This window comes from Synchiropus splendidus, chromosome 12, assembly GCF_027744825.2.
Source record: "Synchiropus splendidus isolate RoL2022-P1 chromosome 12, RoL_Sspl_1.0, whole genome shotgun sequence".
Taxonomy (NCBI): domain Eukaryota; kingdom Metazoa; phylum Chordata; class Actinopteri; order Syngnathiformes; family Callionymidae; genus Synchiropus; species Synchiropus splendidus.
This window is the reverse complement of record NC_071345.1, coordinates 9,453,118-9,470,350: the sequence shown is the minus strand read 5'-3', so window position 1 is coordinate 9,470,350 and position 17,233 is coordinate 9,453,118. Positions and strand designations below refer to the sequence as shown.

The window sequence follows — 17,233 nt, the reverse complement described above, 5'->3', positions numbered from 1 at the left end:
ATGTTCTCTCGTGCTCGGTAAAACTATTTATTAATGTCCCAATGAGTGTGGTCATCAAATATACATCAAATATAATACATAGTAATAAGTAAAAAAAATGACAATATAAAAAAAATCATATCTAAAAACAATAATTAAAGCTAGATTAATAAAACAAACCCTGGAAACGGTGGCTGGAAGTATTGCGTCAGGATTTCCGAATGCATCGATGTGGTTTGTTTGGCAACTTTGTCCTATAAATGTCAGAACTGGCCGGTAAGTGGCAGCGATGTCTGGAACTCTGGCGTCCAGGTTGCTCAACGTGGTGTGGGAAATCTTAGCTGCATGTCAGGCACACAGATGATGGAGACCTTTCAGGGGTTTTATTGGCGCAGTTAAAGAGCTTAAGGCCTCAAATATAAACCTCAACATTCAGATATGTTGTCTGGTTTGGTGATGAACAGGAGCAACGTGAGGCAGCTCAACAGACACGTCCTCATAATCTGGAACCAGGAGCTCAAGGGGCATTTCAGACCTATCGAATCGTGAAACGGTTGAACTCTGCTGAAGCAATTTCAGTCCAAAAAATAAATAAATAAATCACCAAATTCACCACAAAAGACGATTTGTTTGACACTTGTATTCGGATTTAGGAGACTGTTCAAACCAATGAATAAATAATCCTGTCGCGTATCGTTCCAAAGTCGATGATATTTACATATAAATAAAATAAAAATAATCTAAGCACATTTGACATATTTCCAAATATCGTCCTTTGACTGGACGAGAAGAGGCGTTTCAAACATCGCTGAACAACAGATGGCAACACAAGGCTGAGGACATGGGAGGATTTGTAAACATTCTTTTGAAACAAATTCATATTTACAGCTCCGATGTTTTGAATACATGGGCAAGTTTCAACGATCGTCGCCGTTTCGACTCGAGGGCTTTTCACATTTACAATGGTCTCTTCTCGTCTGGTGCAGTTTTACATGTCACATTCCATACTGGACATTCGTCTTCACGAGGGGTTAAATATCGGGGCGCAAATGCTGCCCCGATCGCACCGCTGAAGATTCTACGGACAGGAAAAATGGCACAAACATCAAACAGCTCACCAACAAATAAATACAAGGAAACATTGACATCGTACGACGGTGGGGCGCCAAGCTTTCCCCCGGGGCACCTCTCGTGTCAAACATTACTGTCTGTGCAACAGACTTTTCAGGAGAAGGGGCCACGGAACAACACTTCTTTTGCTTTACTGCCAGGAGAAAATCATGTGTTGGACAGATTAACTACCACAGCCGGTGGTGCGTGGAAGGTTTTTGACCAGAGACACTGAATCAATCATTAGCCAGACGTTAGTTAGTGGGGCTAAAGCAACACCCGTCCTCTTTGCCCTGACGCCACATTGCTAACCTGATGGTGTAGTGCTGGGCGGTACACAAGTCAACACAAATGAGGATTCAAACAGTGTACGTTTTCGGAACACGACTGTTCATCTGGGGCTCCGCTGAACTCTTGATGGGTGAAAGTCCCTTGCTGAGTTGCCTTGTTTTTTTCAGTTGAATCATCCCAGGGATCAAAGGCCATAGAAGTCAGGATTCAACAAGGGGGACGAACCTTCAGCATATTTAAGGGGTGATTTATGTTTGTCGCCCCACCTTTGGCCATGAACTCCTGGAGACAAGGAGTCAATATGACCTTCTTCTCTGGGTTTTAGAGGTTTTCCTAGAGTAGATACGTAAGATTTTGTCACCTGAAAGAGTCAACATTACGGCATCTTCAAGTGGTACAAGACTATCAGACTGCAGCTGACGGCAAAATGGTTCAGCCAAACTGACATTAACAGCTGTTTAGGTTCACCAACGCCTCCATATATATATACATATATATATATATATATATATCTCATTCCACTACGCCACCTAGCGGGAGTCTTGTCACTCTGGTTGTTACCCCGCCACCAGGGTTCGGACAAGCGGTAGTGATGCCTGATGTTGGAACATTGCTAATGTAAGACCAGAGAAGTAAAAAAAGGTTTTGGCCCAAACATTGTTTTTAAACCATAACAATAAGCTAGCTTTAAGTTCATGACACTGGATTTTTGTATATAAATATATTAGGTGAAAATATTAATGAGAAAGACTTAAAGTATCATTGGAATAATTTATATAAATACAGTAGATTAAAATACCTAAAATGGATCTGTGTTTAGTTATTTGAGATTTTGGGATTATAAGAAAGGCCAAACTATTTCAATGCCTTGACACGAAAAAAGAAAATTGCCTTCGGATGGATGGATTTCTCTGACAATGCCATGAATGCATCTTTCGTATAAATACTGGGTCAGTTAGCACAAAGAATTCTGATCAATAGTTTTTGTTCATTTTCAAATTTGGGCACTAACATCTCAAGTGCTGCTCATGGAAATGAATACAGTGATGGTGATACCACCCAGCACTACAATGTTAGTTTCGGAAAGCGGTGCTCAAAATCGCGGACTCAAACTACGAAGAGCGTCATTCTCCTCGGCCATTCCTGTTGGGTGAAGCAGCTCGTGGTTGGCGAGTCACCACGTCACTGAAGCCTCCTCAAGTCAGAGAACAGCATCCACATGCGTCCGATATTGTCAGCTCCCATTGGTTATAATAACAGAGGTGGCCTTGTGTCCCTGCATCTGCTCGGCTTGCATCCTCACATGAGACGCCATGTCGTAAGGGACGCCGCCGCAGGCCAGACCCGAGTAACTCCGCAGACTCTCTGGGTCGTAGAGGTGTTCCAGGGAGTAGCCAGTCAAAGCATATGCTGCCTGTCTGTCCAAAGACCTCTCTGGGGCTGAATAGAACAGAGGGCTCCCCTGGGACTGGGGCGGGTGAGGGGACAAGTCTGGCTGCATGTAGTCTTTCGTGAGCGAGAGGCCTGACCGCAGCATCCCGTCAGAGCTGGGGCTGCTCAAACGAGACATTGATGTAGGGCTGGACGTGTTTTCGTCATTGTCATGGGGGCCCTGCACTTTGACTCCCTGCCGATGATGGAGGCGTTCCGAGGGCAGGTCGATGCTGGGGGCTCCTGGACCGCGACACACCACACTGGGCATGCTCAGCTGGGAGTGATGGGTCAGAGGGGAGGGGAAACACGGGCTGTGTGCCTTGGCGAGGCTGGAGATATCCAGGGCTGGCTTGTGCTGCTGCAGCCGCGTCTCCTCCTCTTTTATCATCTGCTGCGTGGCACGGATAAGGGTCTCCATCTTACTCGGCTCTCGAGGACTCGCCCGGTAGTGGTCGCCGTGGTAACGCTCGCCAGAGTCGCTAGTGGACCCTCCGCCATCAGGTGAGCTCACAACGCTCTCCTCATCCCAGTGACCTCGCCCTGCAAAGACAAGTAGCCCGATAAGCACCTGAAAAATCTTAAATCGACCCTATGAGTCAGAGCGTTGTGTTTCTCAAGTGAATTAAGGATTTTCTGATGTATACTGTCAAAGGGTCTGATGTGGCCCCACCGGCACACATTATAAAGTCTAACACGACTGAAACAAGAAACTGAGTACGTTGTGACACCAAATAAATTCCCACATGGGTACTGCGGCGAGCAAAAGACCCCGAGACTGGTTCTTGCTAAAACCTTGATGCGTCTGTGTAATGGGAAATTTAGTTAAGAATGAATGTCTTGGAAGAACCACAGTGGGGGATGTTTCCCTGTTTGAGGATGTGAAACGTGAAATAACTTGCCTTTCAATTGGAGGCAATTTTGTGAACAGATGGTAGCAATCAGCACACTGGCAAGAAACGCCGTAAACAACTTTGCTTTAGCCATAATAACATTTGGAAAACAGCTACCAGCAGAAGCAAGGCCAAGGTTATTTCCAGAGACAGATGGTTGTGGTCTCAACCCTAACACCTCACCGTGAATGGCTCCGTGGTACGACGTGATTCCGTAGCCTTCGCTGTTTTCCACAGAGCATTTAGGGAGAGATAGCACTGAGCGTGTGGCATCCCACCACACCTCTCTCCCCGACTGGGGGGTTCCCAGGAAGTAGCGCCCACCCTGGCACCGGACGCGGTCGCAGGTAGCTGTATGTGAGTGGGCTTGGGCATGAGCGAGATCCTCCTCGGACAGACCCAGACCGTAGCACAGTGAGCTGGAGTCGGGATACAGTCGGTAGGCGCAGGATGCCTCTGTGGCTTCGGTAGGATCCAGCTGCTGCGGTGAAGCCGACTCGGTTAGCGGGCTTCCTCCCCATTGGCTGTCTTGGTCTGACTCAGAGCGCTCTGGATTAAACGCTGAAAACTGATAAAGCAGAACTCGGCGTTAGAGAAGAACAAACCTTTGACTGCCGCTGACTTGTTACCTGTGGGTATGGCGACACTCTGGCTTTGGCCTTCGTCTGGTTCAGGCGTGACTTGGCGCTCTTCCTGTCCTCGCTGTGGCTGTCAGCGTAGGGGAACGCTGGCTTTGTGGGACTCATCTGGTCCAACGACAGCTGCATTCCCTTATACTCCGTTTCCCTTTGAATATAGATGAACGTTAAAATTCAGTTTATTTCCACTGAAGCCGAACGTCTCTGAAGTGTATGGCAAGCGCTGACGTATAAGGTGAACTCAAATGGCCACAAAACACGCCTCCGCCTTTGAGCAATTGTTTGTTTTCTCGAGGCAGGAATTTTCACTAATGTTTGACAGACAACTCACGTGACTTGGACAGCCACCTGGAAAGTAAGAATCATTTTGCGCTGCAAAAGTTATGACGTGTTTAAGGGCAAAGTAAGCCATGTTAATCGGCAAAACAGAAGCAACTCCTCCAGTCTGTCAGGGTGTTTTTGGTCTGGTGCAGCACAAAGTGAGGATTGAGCCAACACACGGGGGGGGCAGGGATCCCTGGTCATAATGTTTCCGTATTCATCTCAGAGCAGGCTGTGGATTAAAATTCTGGTGGTGCTTATGCGAAGCAACTGTATCATATAATTACATTGTTTGAGGAGAGACTTTAAATATTATCTCAGTCTACAGAGCAGCAATGTTCAAGTCCTAATTTAGGCGACACTTCTTCCTTAATTGCTTAAACAGGCCTCTCTCTCTCAGTAAATCTCCATTATAATCACAACTTTCATTAGCGTACTTTTATACTGACTGGTTGGGCGAGTTACGTCGCTGTCAACAGCATTTGCTGTCTTTTATTTCAGGCTGTAATTCAGAGTTATTAGAAGTGGCATGTAAAGGCAGCAGAAAGGCGCTGGTGTCCGGCAGGTTTAGCCTTCAGTTTAGGCCATTCTGAGCTCCGCTGTGATGTGGACCATCCAGTGCTACTCTCTGGAGGCAGCGTCCAAAATTCTGTTAATGTGGTTTGCTGAAGGCGACTTTGAGTTCAGTGAGACCTTCGCTATACAGTAAGGAGGCCTGCATATTTCCAGGAGCTCGGTCATGGCCGACACTGAAGAGCTATTGGTGTGGACTGGAGCAGAATTTATGACATTGTAAATGAATGAAAAAGTAAATGTATTGGTTTAAATTCCATCTTTTCCAAGCTCATTCATGAAAGAATGTGACTTTAGAAATGGAAAATGGCATGTTTTTAGCGTCCTTCTGAGCACATATCGGCCGATTAAATTATTTGATGGCACTATTTTGCGTGGTTGACAGTAATGCTGGAGACGTTATTGACTTAGCTCAACGATTATTGTATGGGAATGTTGTCACTCTTTTTCAATAAAACACCATCATGTCTGACAATGCTATAATAGTAACTAGCCTCCAGCGCTAACTGCTAGTTTAGATTTCAGATATGGCGAAGAAACGCCGTCACGGAAGAGTGAGACCCGCAATTGAAGACAGTTCTCACAGTTTGGAAGCTGTCGACAGTTAGACATTATATTTGTGTTGTGTAATCATTACCCAAATCTTTTCCTCTCAGTGACACTTGCCCCGACTCTCCAGTCCAGCCAAGATACAGCCGAGGAGCTACCGGGCCTCGCATTGATCCCGGCTGTATTTGCTGTTTATATTTTCGTTGTCGTTGTTGCGACGTCTTAACCCACTGTCCGCTGTTTGAACTCGGTCAGGGTGTCGCTGTCGCGGGGGTGAAAGAGTCTCCTGTGTCAAGTGTTCAGCAAACATGAGCCTATTCTTAACTTATCACAGCGACAGTATGTAATAGCAGCTGCCTGGCATTTTAAACCCCCGTGGCCCCTCCCTGACCCCGCGCAGCCCAGCCTCTTTAATATGACTCTAAATGTGACCGGGCCTTGATGTCGCACACCTCCTGGGGAAGGTGCTGTTTGTTGAGCAAGTGCACACGGTGAGCGTTATTTGCTCTCACAGGTATAGTTACAGTGGACGGTGCTGCCTCCTGTCCGTGCCCCTGGCTGACTGGTGTCTGGCCCAGTAATGCCAGACCTTTGTGCAAACTCAGCTGTGTTAGACAAGTCCCACCTCGGGGTCAACGTCGGAGCACCTAGTGTCTGAAATATGCCACTGGCAAACCCTCAAACATGGTTTATTGATGGCTGTCTTGGGGGAAGTCTCCGGTTTTATCAGAGTGGTGTACTGTTATCGGTGCAGGACTAGGTGCTAACTTTGTTTCTAGACCGGGTCATGGATTAGAAAAAGCCTTTGAGAAACAGCTACTGTATGTGACACACCTGTTTCACCTCTCTTTTGAGTCAGGCACCAACACGGGAGATTTGGAATCTTGGGGGGGTTTGTGACACTTTTGGTCCATCATCAGCTGTAGCTGAACCATGGACAAGATCTTGAGCTCCATTTCAGTTGGACCAAAACAAAGAGGTCTAGTTTTCGACTGTTTGAAATTGGTTTTTAGCTTGAGAAGTTGGCGGAGGATCCTGTTGATCTCAGAGTGATCCATTCAGTAGGAAGTGGTGGCTAGTAGGGGAGAAAACCTTAGATCTCAACTTCAAGTTTCTTTGAGAAGACAGTTACTCGAAACTACCAACAGGTCTTTGCTGTACTTTTGGAAAAGTGCAAGTGGATGCCGACACCCATCGGTTTCATTTCAGCTCCCGTAGTATTCACCAGAGTATAAATCCCACTGCTCAAGTAGCTTGACATCTTGAAAAAGCAGACACTTTTCCAGCATTGCAAGAGTTAAAATAACCTGCCACTGTCCGGTTCTTAAACTAGAAACATTTAGTGACCTATAACTCAAATACTTGAATTTAATTCTTGACTAATTCATTCGTTATTAATTTTTTTTTATTTAAATTTTGGATTGATCTGATAGTAATAATTTCAATTGGTAGTTGTGATGTATTCATAAATGTAAAGACGGAAACAAGGTATATCTTTATACTCTATATATTTAATAGCATCTTTGTGTTTTTTTCTGTCAAGTCATTTATTTTTCCTGGCTCATGACACCGGCGACTGATCCCTCTTCATCACTACTTCTCATTCTCTCCTCTATTCTCCGTGTGCTTCATCCATTTAATGATAAATAATTCCAGCTCTTTTATTCGCAGCTGTTGATAAATAACGCTGTAGTAGTGTTTGTACAAGCTGATTTAATAATCCCCCTCAGAGAGAGAATGTTGGGGACAAATAAAGCGGCGAAATATTCCGCATCATTTTGATGTAGTCCCTTTTGTTCCCTCCATACTGCACTGATGGGATCAATATGTGAAGTGCGTCCTCAGGCTGGCAGGCGGCCGGCCTCAGACCATCACATGTATTGGACGCGCAAACACACGTGCGGTGCTGATCATCTAAAGCTAACAAGGGAAATCTAACATCTATGAGATGGCTATTGATTCCCAGTTCACCATCGGATCGATTTCTGCTTTCTTTAGAGTCTGGATCGATGGTGACAGTCCAGGTTTTTGATGGGGTTGAACCCTGATGTTTGTCTTGTTTGTCTCCAAGGGCCCAAGTGTGGTTGGAGCTGTCATAACAACGGCTGAGCCTGGCGCAACTGAAGAGCGGAGAAGGTTTAGCAAAAGGGTCCTCAGGATGGTTTCTCCCAGAAAATATGCAGCCATATTGGGTGACGATCGATAGCTTGACAAAAAAACTACGAGAGTTCAGTGGGATATTATGTTTTCTGGTTTAGCTAAAGTAACATTGACTGGTGTTTTGATTTTGATTTTTCTTATGCAGCGCAACTGTTCAGCTTAGTGATGCAAATCCACCTGATCTCAAGATGTTTTTGGCTTGTATTTTAATGTGAAATTGGGAATTTCAGTGGAAATTGAGTGGAAAAGGTCATATTCTTCTTTAAGGTTATGACTGTAGACGTTGGAAAGGATCAAAAGAAGCGTGAGTCGCTGCTTACGTGAGGACGTAGTTGACGCTGACGATGCAGTGGGGTCTCGACGATCGACTGTTGTGGACGATGGTGGCGTAACTTTGGACCCAGACCCAGCCGCCATGTTTCGCCAGGAAGCGGTAATACTTGGTTGTGACTTGACCTTTGACCAGCACTGGAGGGGAAGACATTTTATTTTGCTTAGTTGCCATCTTGTTTTAGCGGTTATCGGAAGCCATGTTGTCTGGAGTCTTGCTTGGACTTGGACTCTATGCTTTTGTTGCGTGATCTGGAAGTCGTGCTTAGTATTGCAGTGTCAGTTCGGACTGAACCTGGCTCGGTTGGTGTGGCGTTTGTATCTTCTCCCTGCGCATGTGTGGCGCTTCAGGGTCGATACTGTGTGTGGAATGTGTCCCAATGCGCTGTAGTCAAGACCTTGTCAAGATCAGAGCTCAAAGTGACCAAGACCAAGACTGAGACCCAACTGAATACAGAAGTAAAACTCTGTGAGTCATATAGACACACACATTAATTCTTCACTTCTAAAGAAACTGTGGTTGCTTATTAAAAATAAATCAAGAACTGAAATGCTTTCATTGCTACACAACTATTCTATATTCAGTTGAGTCTCGATCAGGGTCTCGCCCTCCTCATTGGTCTTAGGCTTGGTCTCTGCCTGCTCTGGCCTCCACACTGTCTGCACAACAACACTTTTATGTGGAAGCTTCTGCTGGTGTGGAGAGTGAGGTAAGGATTAACGTCAAAATGGCTTCGGATAAACTGCACCACTACTCAGTACGTAAACAAAGATTTGATCGTTTTCACTGGGGATACTGTTATCGGTATCGGTCTGATTTATACTAATAGAATGGCCACCGATACCATGAAACAGGTACCTCTTTGCGACAGCATGTTTTTGAATATCAGTTTATGACCATTATGTAGCGATAAAAATTTACATTTAAGTGACTTTATGTGTAATGGAGCAAGTAGTCTGTATTGGTGAGTACATAACTGCATGTACTAGTACACAGTTCTGACTTATCAATCTGGTCAATTCAGCTTCACGAACCTTTTCTCCTTTATTTTCCATCACGCTGATGAAAAGCAATATTAAAAAAGCAATGCAGATATTGTGGCTCTCTGAGCCAGTCTGATAGAGGGTCTGTGTAGAAGGCGACAGAGCAGGATTGTCACTCACAGAGATGGTGTGCACAGCGGAGGTGGAAGATGTCACAGCTGTGGACATGATGGTACAGAGTTTTCTCAATCAAATCCTGCGGCTCGTAACCCGTCAGTTCCGCAACCCTGCGGCAGAGCCAGCATTAAAACAAGCAGTCAGTAAGTGTGTTTGTCAGATGCGGGTCGGTTGTTTTTCTTTGCTAGCGCTTCACTAACCCATGGTGGTCACTGACCTGGAGTCCAGGAAGATGAGCTTCATGTCCAGACTGGCTCTGAACATGAACATGTTGCTGTGCAGTTTGATCTCGGTCACCGCGCTGGGGGGGAGGGAGTGTCCCACGGCGACCAGGCCCACGTTCTGGTAGCACCCCTCGAAGGGGGACATTTCCAAATTGTACTGGCGGATCTTTAAGTAGCCGCTGCAGTGGATCACCTGGGGAGACGGTGGGTAAATATCAGGAAATAGCTGTGCCGCTAAATCAATTTTTACTAGTTTATATAAAGGCAGTTTTGAGGCGTCGCCACATGGGAGAGTGGTTAGTGGTCTGAAAACAATTTGCTTAAGAAGTTGATGTGAAAATACTGAACAGATGTTTACTGTCCTTTAGAGTTGCTAGAGCAGATGTTTTCGTTCAGATCAGTGGAAGTAAGAAACAGACTTTCTGGATCTGACTCCGCAACACTTTCATTTAGATCTTTAGTTGTTTGAATGTAAGCCTCTACTGTTGCAGGGTGCTGTGTTCCTGCTCGTGAATCCGGCAGTGTTGAATTTAGATGCGGCGCTGACTAAAACTGCCCTTTAAATGTCTTGAAACGTATTTGATGGCTTGACGGAGGGCTGTTGTTGACAAAGGGCGCACACCTTTCACACCTCATTTTTGAACAATTAAAATTAAAATCTGAAATTTCAAAACATAATTTACTACAATTCAAGTGCTATTGAAAATGTACATACATTTTTTTCTTTTTTTGTATTCACTCTTTAGAACACTACGATGTTCCAACTAGTCGACTATTTATGACTATCAAAATAGTCATTTGTTGCAGGCGTAGGTGGCGGACTGGAGCCTATGGTTGTGTTTTTCAGTTAGTGGTTCCGTACCTTATATCCCCCACTGGTCAGGCCTGCATTCCGTTTAGCCAGCACACACTTCATCCTCAGGAAGAAGGAGCGCTCCACTTCATATTCTGGAGAAAAAACAAGCGTCTTCAACACAACACAAGCAGAATAACAGGAGGCTAATAATATATAATATCCTCAGTGGGTTCAAGGATGGCCAGGTTCCGGTACCTTGCACAAAATGGGAGTGATAGGGCTGGTGTGGCGTCAGAACCGCCGTCATCTCATCGTGGTCCGCAGGGTGAACATATTCGTAAATACTGTTCCCGGTCAACTCTACCTGTTGACAATGACACGTCATGAATTGGTCTGGAGATGAAATGTTGGGATGGTGAAGAGAAATCGGACCTGAGACAATCCTGAAGGATTCAGACAACATGTCTGAATCCTTCAGAAGACTCTAAGATCAAGACGACACACTCATCATATACACCATTTGAAAATGGTGTTGACATCCATTCCATTTTTAAATTTTGCTGCCAGATGAACATGGGGAAAAAACTAAGTCATAAAATCGACGTCCAGTAAGTGCTTCAGGTTGCACGATTCATCAGTCTATTGAATGGTTGTTTTTCAGTTAAGGTGACCCCAACCCTAACAGTACAATGGTGGGTGCAGAGAATGGGGGCGATGAGGTGGTAACTAGGAGCTCACAGGCCCATATAGAGCTGGTAATGTACGACTGGAGAATGTTCATTCAATAGACCAATAGCATCTGTATCAGGGTCCTAGTTCCAAAAGTCTCTTTCAAATATCCTTGTTTATAGAGTCAGCTAATAGCTTACAAGTTTACCTAGTCTATTTCAGACTCGTGTTTTCAGCTTTATTCATGTGAAGAGAAATCGGACCTGAGACAATCCTAAATGGACCGATGCCGTTTCAGAGATGTACATGATCTTCCCGTCCGGGGCTACGACGAAGATGAACCCGTCCAACGTCTGTGAGAGAGAGAGAGAGAGAGAGAGATGTCATGGTGAAGGTCTTGAGGAATGCTGACTCGGCGATAGGCCGACTCACCTGTAGCAAGTGCGACCCCAGCTCTCGTCCGATATTATCCAGCGATCTCGATCGGTGACCCCAAGCTTCGCCCAAACCTGTAAAATGTTTCTCAGTTATTTGTTTACCAAAACATCCTAGATTTTATTTTCCGATTTTATTTTCCTTTTACGATAAATCATTGCAGATTTGCCTGAATCAAGTGAGGACATGGTGTGGTGATGTGAGGTCATTTTTAGTGGCAGTTTACTGGCAATACTTTCTGAGTGTAATACTCATATTCATAGGATTTAATTTATGTAATATCTTCTTGATTTCATTCTAAAAAGTTCTATATAAGCAGGCTTTATTGCTTGTATTAATTTGTATAATAATGATAATAATAGACAAAAGAAAAATATATTTACATGTGTAAACAAGATGTCTATTAAATTGGTTATTGATAAGTCCGTTTTTTTTTTTATTTGAAGAATTGACGTATAATCTTAATGAGGATTTTATATAAAGTACAGTGTATCCCAGCTACTCAGGGCAAGAGACAAGGTGTGTCCTGATCTGGAATTCTCATCTCTAATGCCAAATGCTCTCTTTTGATTTGCGATGTTTATATTTATTTTCAGGTTTCCATTAGTATCGCCACATTATTTTATATTATTATTTATATTATATTAAATATGGTTTAGGCAGTTGCTGTTTGTGAACTGCTTTTGGTTTTAAATAGTACTAATATATATTTTGGAATCAAGCCCACAGCTTTGCTTAGTTTTGTTCTTATTTTTGGAGATTATTCATGGAGTACTATGATATATATACGTAGACCGACTCAAACTTAGGTATTACAAGTGCTAGCGCTCATTTTATGCCTTATATTTATTGTTTATTTAAATTGAAAGTGTATTGAATTTTACAACAATATTTTCCAGATTCATATAAGAATAATCTAACTTAATCTAAATTCACTTTTCTGCAGGTTGATGTGAGGACAGCTGTTCAGCATCACCGCTCTGAGAGATTTTATTTTTCCACAGCTATTATTAGGCACCGACACGAAAATATTGCCGAGATACATGAGAGGAATTATTTCTATTGAGCTTCTCTGCTCTAAGGTCATGACAGTAAGAACTTTATTAAGATCACAGACGGCATTATTTGTGGTCAGATGGTTCAAACATGATCTGCTGGAGCATGTGTATTATCAAGGTACTGCAACAATAGGTGTCGACATATTTAACCCATTTTTCATTTCTGGATTAAAATGCCTTCCGATCAAGACTCGGATCATCTCAGATTATGTTTAAAAATGGTCTTCCAGGTAGTGGGAGGCCTGGAGCCGGGGGCAGCTGACACTGTGATGTGTTTGTGTGACGCAGGAAATTCCAGCTTCACAGTCCGTGTAACAACCTGCAGAATCCTTTAGTTGGTAATGAATCTGATGCACACTTAAACACATCACTAAAACTGCATGGAACTGAGACCATCTAGTTGGAAACATAGATGTGGGACTGGGAATAGCTGAATAGACAATAAAACAATGGGACATAGAAAATAAACAAGTGCAGACGTCTGCCAAGCAGCTCATTTTCACTGGTCATCATTTCCTGGCCTGCTCTTGTCCTACGCTCAATCTTCACTGGCTGTTGGTTGAAGCACGTGGCAATTGGTTACCAACCCTATGACGATGCAGCACAGCCACGTGAGAGGGGTTGCATTGATTTGACTCTATGCAACAGTGACTCATATTTTCGTTGATGCCCAACATGTCTGAATCCTTCAGAAGACTCTAAGATCAAGACGACACACTCATCATATACACCATTTGAAAATGGTGTTGACATCCATTCCATTTTTAAATTTTGCTGCCAGATGAACATGGGGAAAAAACTAAGTCATAAAATCGACGTCCAGTAAGTGCTTCAGGTTGCACGATTCATCAGTCTATTGAATGGTTGTTTTTCAGTTAAGGTGACCCCAACCCTAACAGTACAATGGTGGGTGCAGAGAATGGGGGCGATGAGGTGGTAACTAGGAGCTCACAGGCCCATATAGAGCTGGTAATGTACGACTGGAGAATGTTCATTCAATAGACCAATAGCATCTGTATCAGGGTCCTAGTTCCAAAAGTCTCTTTCAAATATCCTTGTTTAAAGAGTCAGCTAATAGCTTACAAGTTTACCTAGTCTATTTCAGACTCGTGTTTTCAGCTTTATTCATTTCCAAAGTCTGGCTTCCCTATTTTTCCAGTCCAAGTCTTGCAGGTTAACTGAAGCAACATTAGCAATGACAGCAAGAACAACTGGACAATGACAAGATGGCAACAACAAGGATGAGGACAACAAGAGCAACAGTGAAAATCCCACTCAGTCCTACGGCGAGTTTCTGGGCTGCTAAAGGAAGTAATGCTACCAAGACCAAACCACGCTCAAGAGCATTTGTTATTTTATCCAATGTGCCAGCGTTTTTTTTTTTCCAGATCTCTGCAGGTTTCTCTGACGCCGTGACTGAGAAGACGACGCATCAATTAGGAATAAAAAAGGCCCCACAAGGCTTCTAATCACCTAAAGCCATGCAAGCTGCAGACACACACCCTTCTACACACACACAACCTTGATGGCTTTTGTAACTGCAAGAAACGATCTTCCATGAAATCAAACCTCAATTTGGCAGCAATGTATAACGTGTCAGGCCGAGCTATTGCAGCTATAGGGTGGAACATAAACGGCCCGGAAGACACTGAAGATGCATTGAAGCTTTGTGTGGCTGTTATTGGCTGTTAATGGAACGCCTGTGAAATTCAGGTCACATTTATGGCCCTCATGTGAATCCACACTTTCTCCGTCCACTGATAGAAATAATAAAAAAAGTAATATCGCTCTGAAAGACTGTTTCAGCACGGGATGTGAAATATAAATAGCTTAGAAATATATAATAAAATATGATTTTATAAAAGTGAAAAATAATTTAAAATAAAGTAAAAAGAATACAGCATTTTAAAAATATTTATTGCATTACAGATAGTTAAGTTATTGACGGAACTTTGCTTATGAGTATAATGTGTTTCATTTAGGTTCAAAATCACACGACAAGTTTACCGTCAATAAAATTAGAGGTACAATTAGGATTAAAGAATAATTTGAAAAAGTCAATTCGATCCACTATTTCTCGGATTCTCCAGTTAATGTTAAAATACAGTAGCTCCAATGTAATTCATATCATTAAAACAATTAAAGCTGATGAAACAGACAGTTATTATTGCACAGAAATATTCCATGAGCTGGTTTGCTGTGAGCTGCGTACAGTACATATTAATTGATGGTACCACATCTGCTTTTTGGATTTTGTTCTGAAGGCGATATTTCACACATAACAATGCTGGGAAATATCTAGCTCACTGCTGAAGAAATACTGCTACTAACACCACCACCACTACTGCTAGAATAGAAAAATTATTAAAATAAACGCATCATTAAATTCTTTGGAATATACGTTGTAAAACAATAAAGAACTTTTTATTATTATCATCGTTTTCATTACTGTTTTTAAAACGTATTTTCATCATGAGAGGGAGCTAATGGTAGGTGATAAATCATAAAAAAAAGAATATATGGGGAAAACACGAACCCAAGTAATTTCAACATCAAGAAAAAAGCAATATTAAGAACAATATGAATTGAAAACTCGACAATACATCTCCACTTAGAGCATAATAATAATAATAATAATAATAATAATAATGATAATAATAATAATAATAATAACCGTGCATAAACTGGATCTAAACGCGTCTTCGTCACACACCGCACTCACTCATGAGATTACAACTATGACTTTATGTCTCCAACAATTCGTGACGTGGCGTGGAAACACAAGCGTGGTGTTGGAGGCCCGCGTGCGATCGGCGTGGGTCCAGGTGTCCTGGGTTCGAGACTCACCCTGCGGGAAGACGATCCTCATCTTCAGGTAGCTAGTGGTCAGTCTGATGATGGACGCTTTGTCCAGCTGTGACGTGATGGCCGACGGCAGCGGCAGCATCTTGGCCAGCTCGTAGAACTCGCTGTTCTCCTTTTCCCGTCTAGTCCGTGCGGCCGTTTTGGATTTTTCCTTCATTTCGGCACCGTAAAATCTCCGTCCTGGTCTGCTGTCGGGGTCTCAACGCGAACACGATCCGGTGCGGCTCGATTACTCATCCTTGCTGCTGCGGACTGGTGCGGCCAACACGCTGTCTGTGACGCAGCAGCCTCGGAACCGCTGGGTTCTGTCCATCACCTGAGGACAAGGACGTTGGAAAGTTCAGTAACCTTTTAAATCAGCGAGTGTGTTGACACTGGACCGCTATCACGTTCTGACTGAAATACATTTCCAAAAGTATTACATAAATAAAGTAGTATTTATTGCCTTGTTTATTTTTCCGAAATTATTTACCTTGCAATTATTCATATCTATTTTATGTGGCATATAAATCCGTGTTTTTGAGTATTAATATTTACTTTGGAATATATCTAAAATGCTCGTCTATATTCAAGCAATAAGTGGAAGAAAGCAAAATAATAATTAATAAATGTCGCTTTAAAAAATCTCCTGTGTAACAGATGTCGCGAAAAATAGATATTAATATCACATATATATATATAAAAAAAAAGGATACCTTTTCTTTATTTTTTTTCTATAATAGATTCTTATATTAAGAATTATACAATAGCATACACAAAATATGAAAAAAAAAAAAAAAATCCGAGCTCAAACAAGTGGCAACTAAACTATATTGCAGATGTACCTAAAATCTTTCAGTTTTTAATGGTCGATTTTGCATCTAACTTAAAACATAACACTAAATGTGGCAAATTTCCGTGAGCGATAAAAAGCAGTAGTTAAAATGAAATATTCGAATTTTGTAAATCCACCGCAATAATTCATTTTCAATTCATAACTTGCGTTTTTTAAAATCAATTTCCTCTGCCTTCAGTTTTTTAAATGACATTTCACATTCACCACCGAGGGAAAAATATTCAGAAATAATGGACATATAGCACAACAATAATCAAAACAACGAGGCCGAAAAGGCTGCAAGTTGATTTATAAAAAAAGAAATGCTATCATTAACGTAATAAAAAAAAACATATAGCTGCACTTATTAAGGAGAAAAGCAACACAAATTAATATGTAAAATTGTTTATATTAAAGGCCACAGCAACCATGTACACATGAGTGAATAATATTGAATAAGGCGTTTCAACATGCGAGTATTACCAATGTGCGTTTTCGATTAAATCGTGTCTATAGCCTCTAATGAAATTGTAAAATGTTCTTGTTAAAATATTTTCACAGCCTTTAAGCGTGCGTTTCTGACCCCAGTGTCAGACTGTGGTCTTTTCTTTTTGCGTATTCTCCGATTTAATCGTCGGTAAATCCGCCCCCTGCTCTTCGCTGTGAAGGAATTCGATCGAAGGCGCGCGTCAGTCGTGATGAGGCACCGACGCATTCGTTCCGTTCAGGAAACACCGACTCCGTCCTAAATGGAGCTGCCTTGTCATTTTAGCGTCGAACAAAACCTCAACCGTGTGCTAAATTCGGCGGGGTGCGTGGCGGCGCGCGCTCACATCCGAATCGATCCTGCGGCGGAGCGTCTCGCAGCCCTGCTGGGAATTTCACCTGTCCTGATCCGGGTTCACCAGTCGTCCCAGTTAAGTTCGGAACTCGGCT

The 17,233-nt window shown here is 42.8% G+C and overlaps 1 protein-coding gene across 2 annotated transcripts; it reads right to left on the bottom strand.

The window, feature by feature from the left end:
* Positions 1–2,614: 2,614 nt before the first annotated feature.
* On the bottom strand, positions 2,615–15,640 carry LOC128768456 (single-minded homolog 1-like). Of its 2 annotated transcripts, XM_053881347.1 has the most exons (12): positions 15,466–15,640; positions 11,558–11,634; positions 11,389–11,478; positions 10,712–10,820; positions 10,523–10,608; positions 9,654–9,853; positions 9,440–9,546; positions 8,266–8,413; positions 4,334–4,490; positions 3,888–4,272; positions 3,044–3,354; positions 2,615–2,974 (listed from the first exon to the last, which is right to left on the bottom strand). In XM_053881347.1, exons 1-12 carry the CDS (start codon positions 15,638–15,640, stop codon positions 2,615–2,617), a joined length of 2,205 nt encoding a protein of 734 aa, XP_053737322.1. The 2 variants fall into 2 exon arrangements, with proteins under 2 accessions (XP_053737322.1, XP_053737321.1); XM_053881346.1 differs by having other exon boundaries at positions 2,615–3,354.
* Between the last annotated feature and the right edge of the window lie 1,593 nt (positions 15,641–17,233).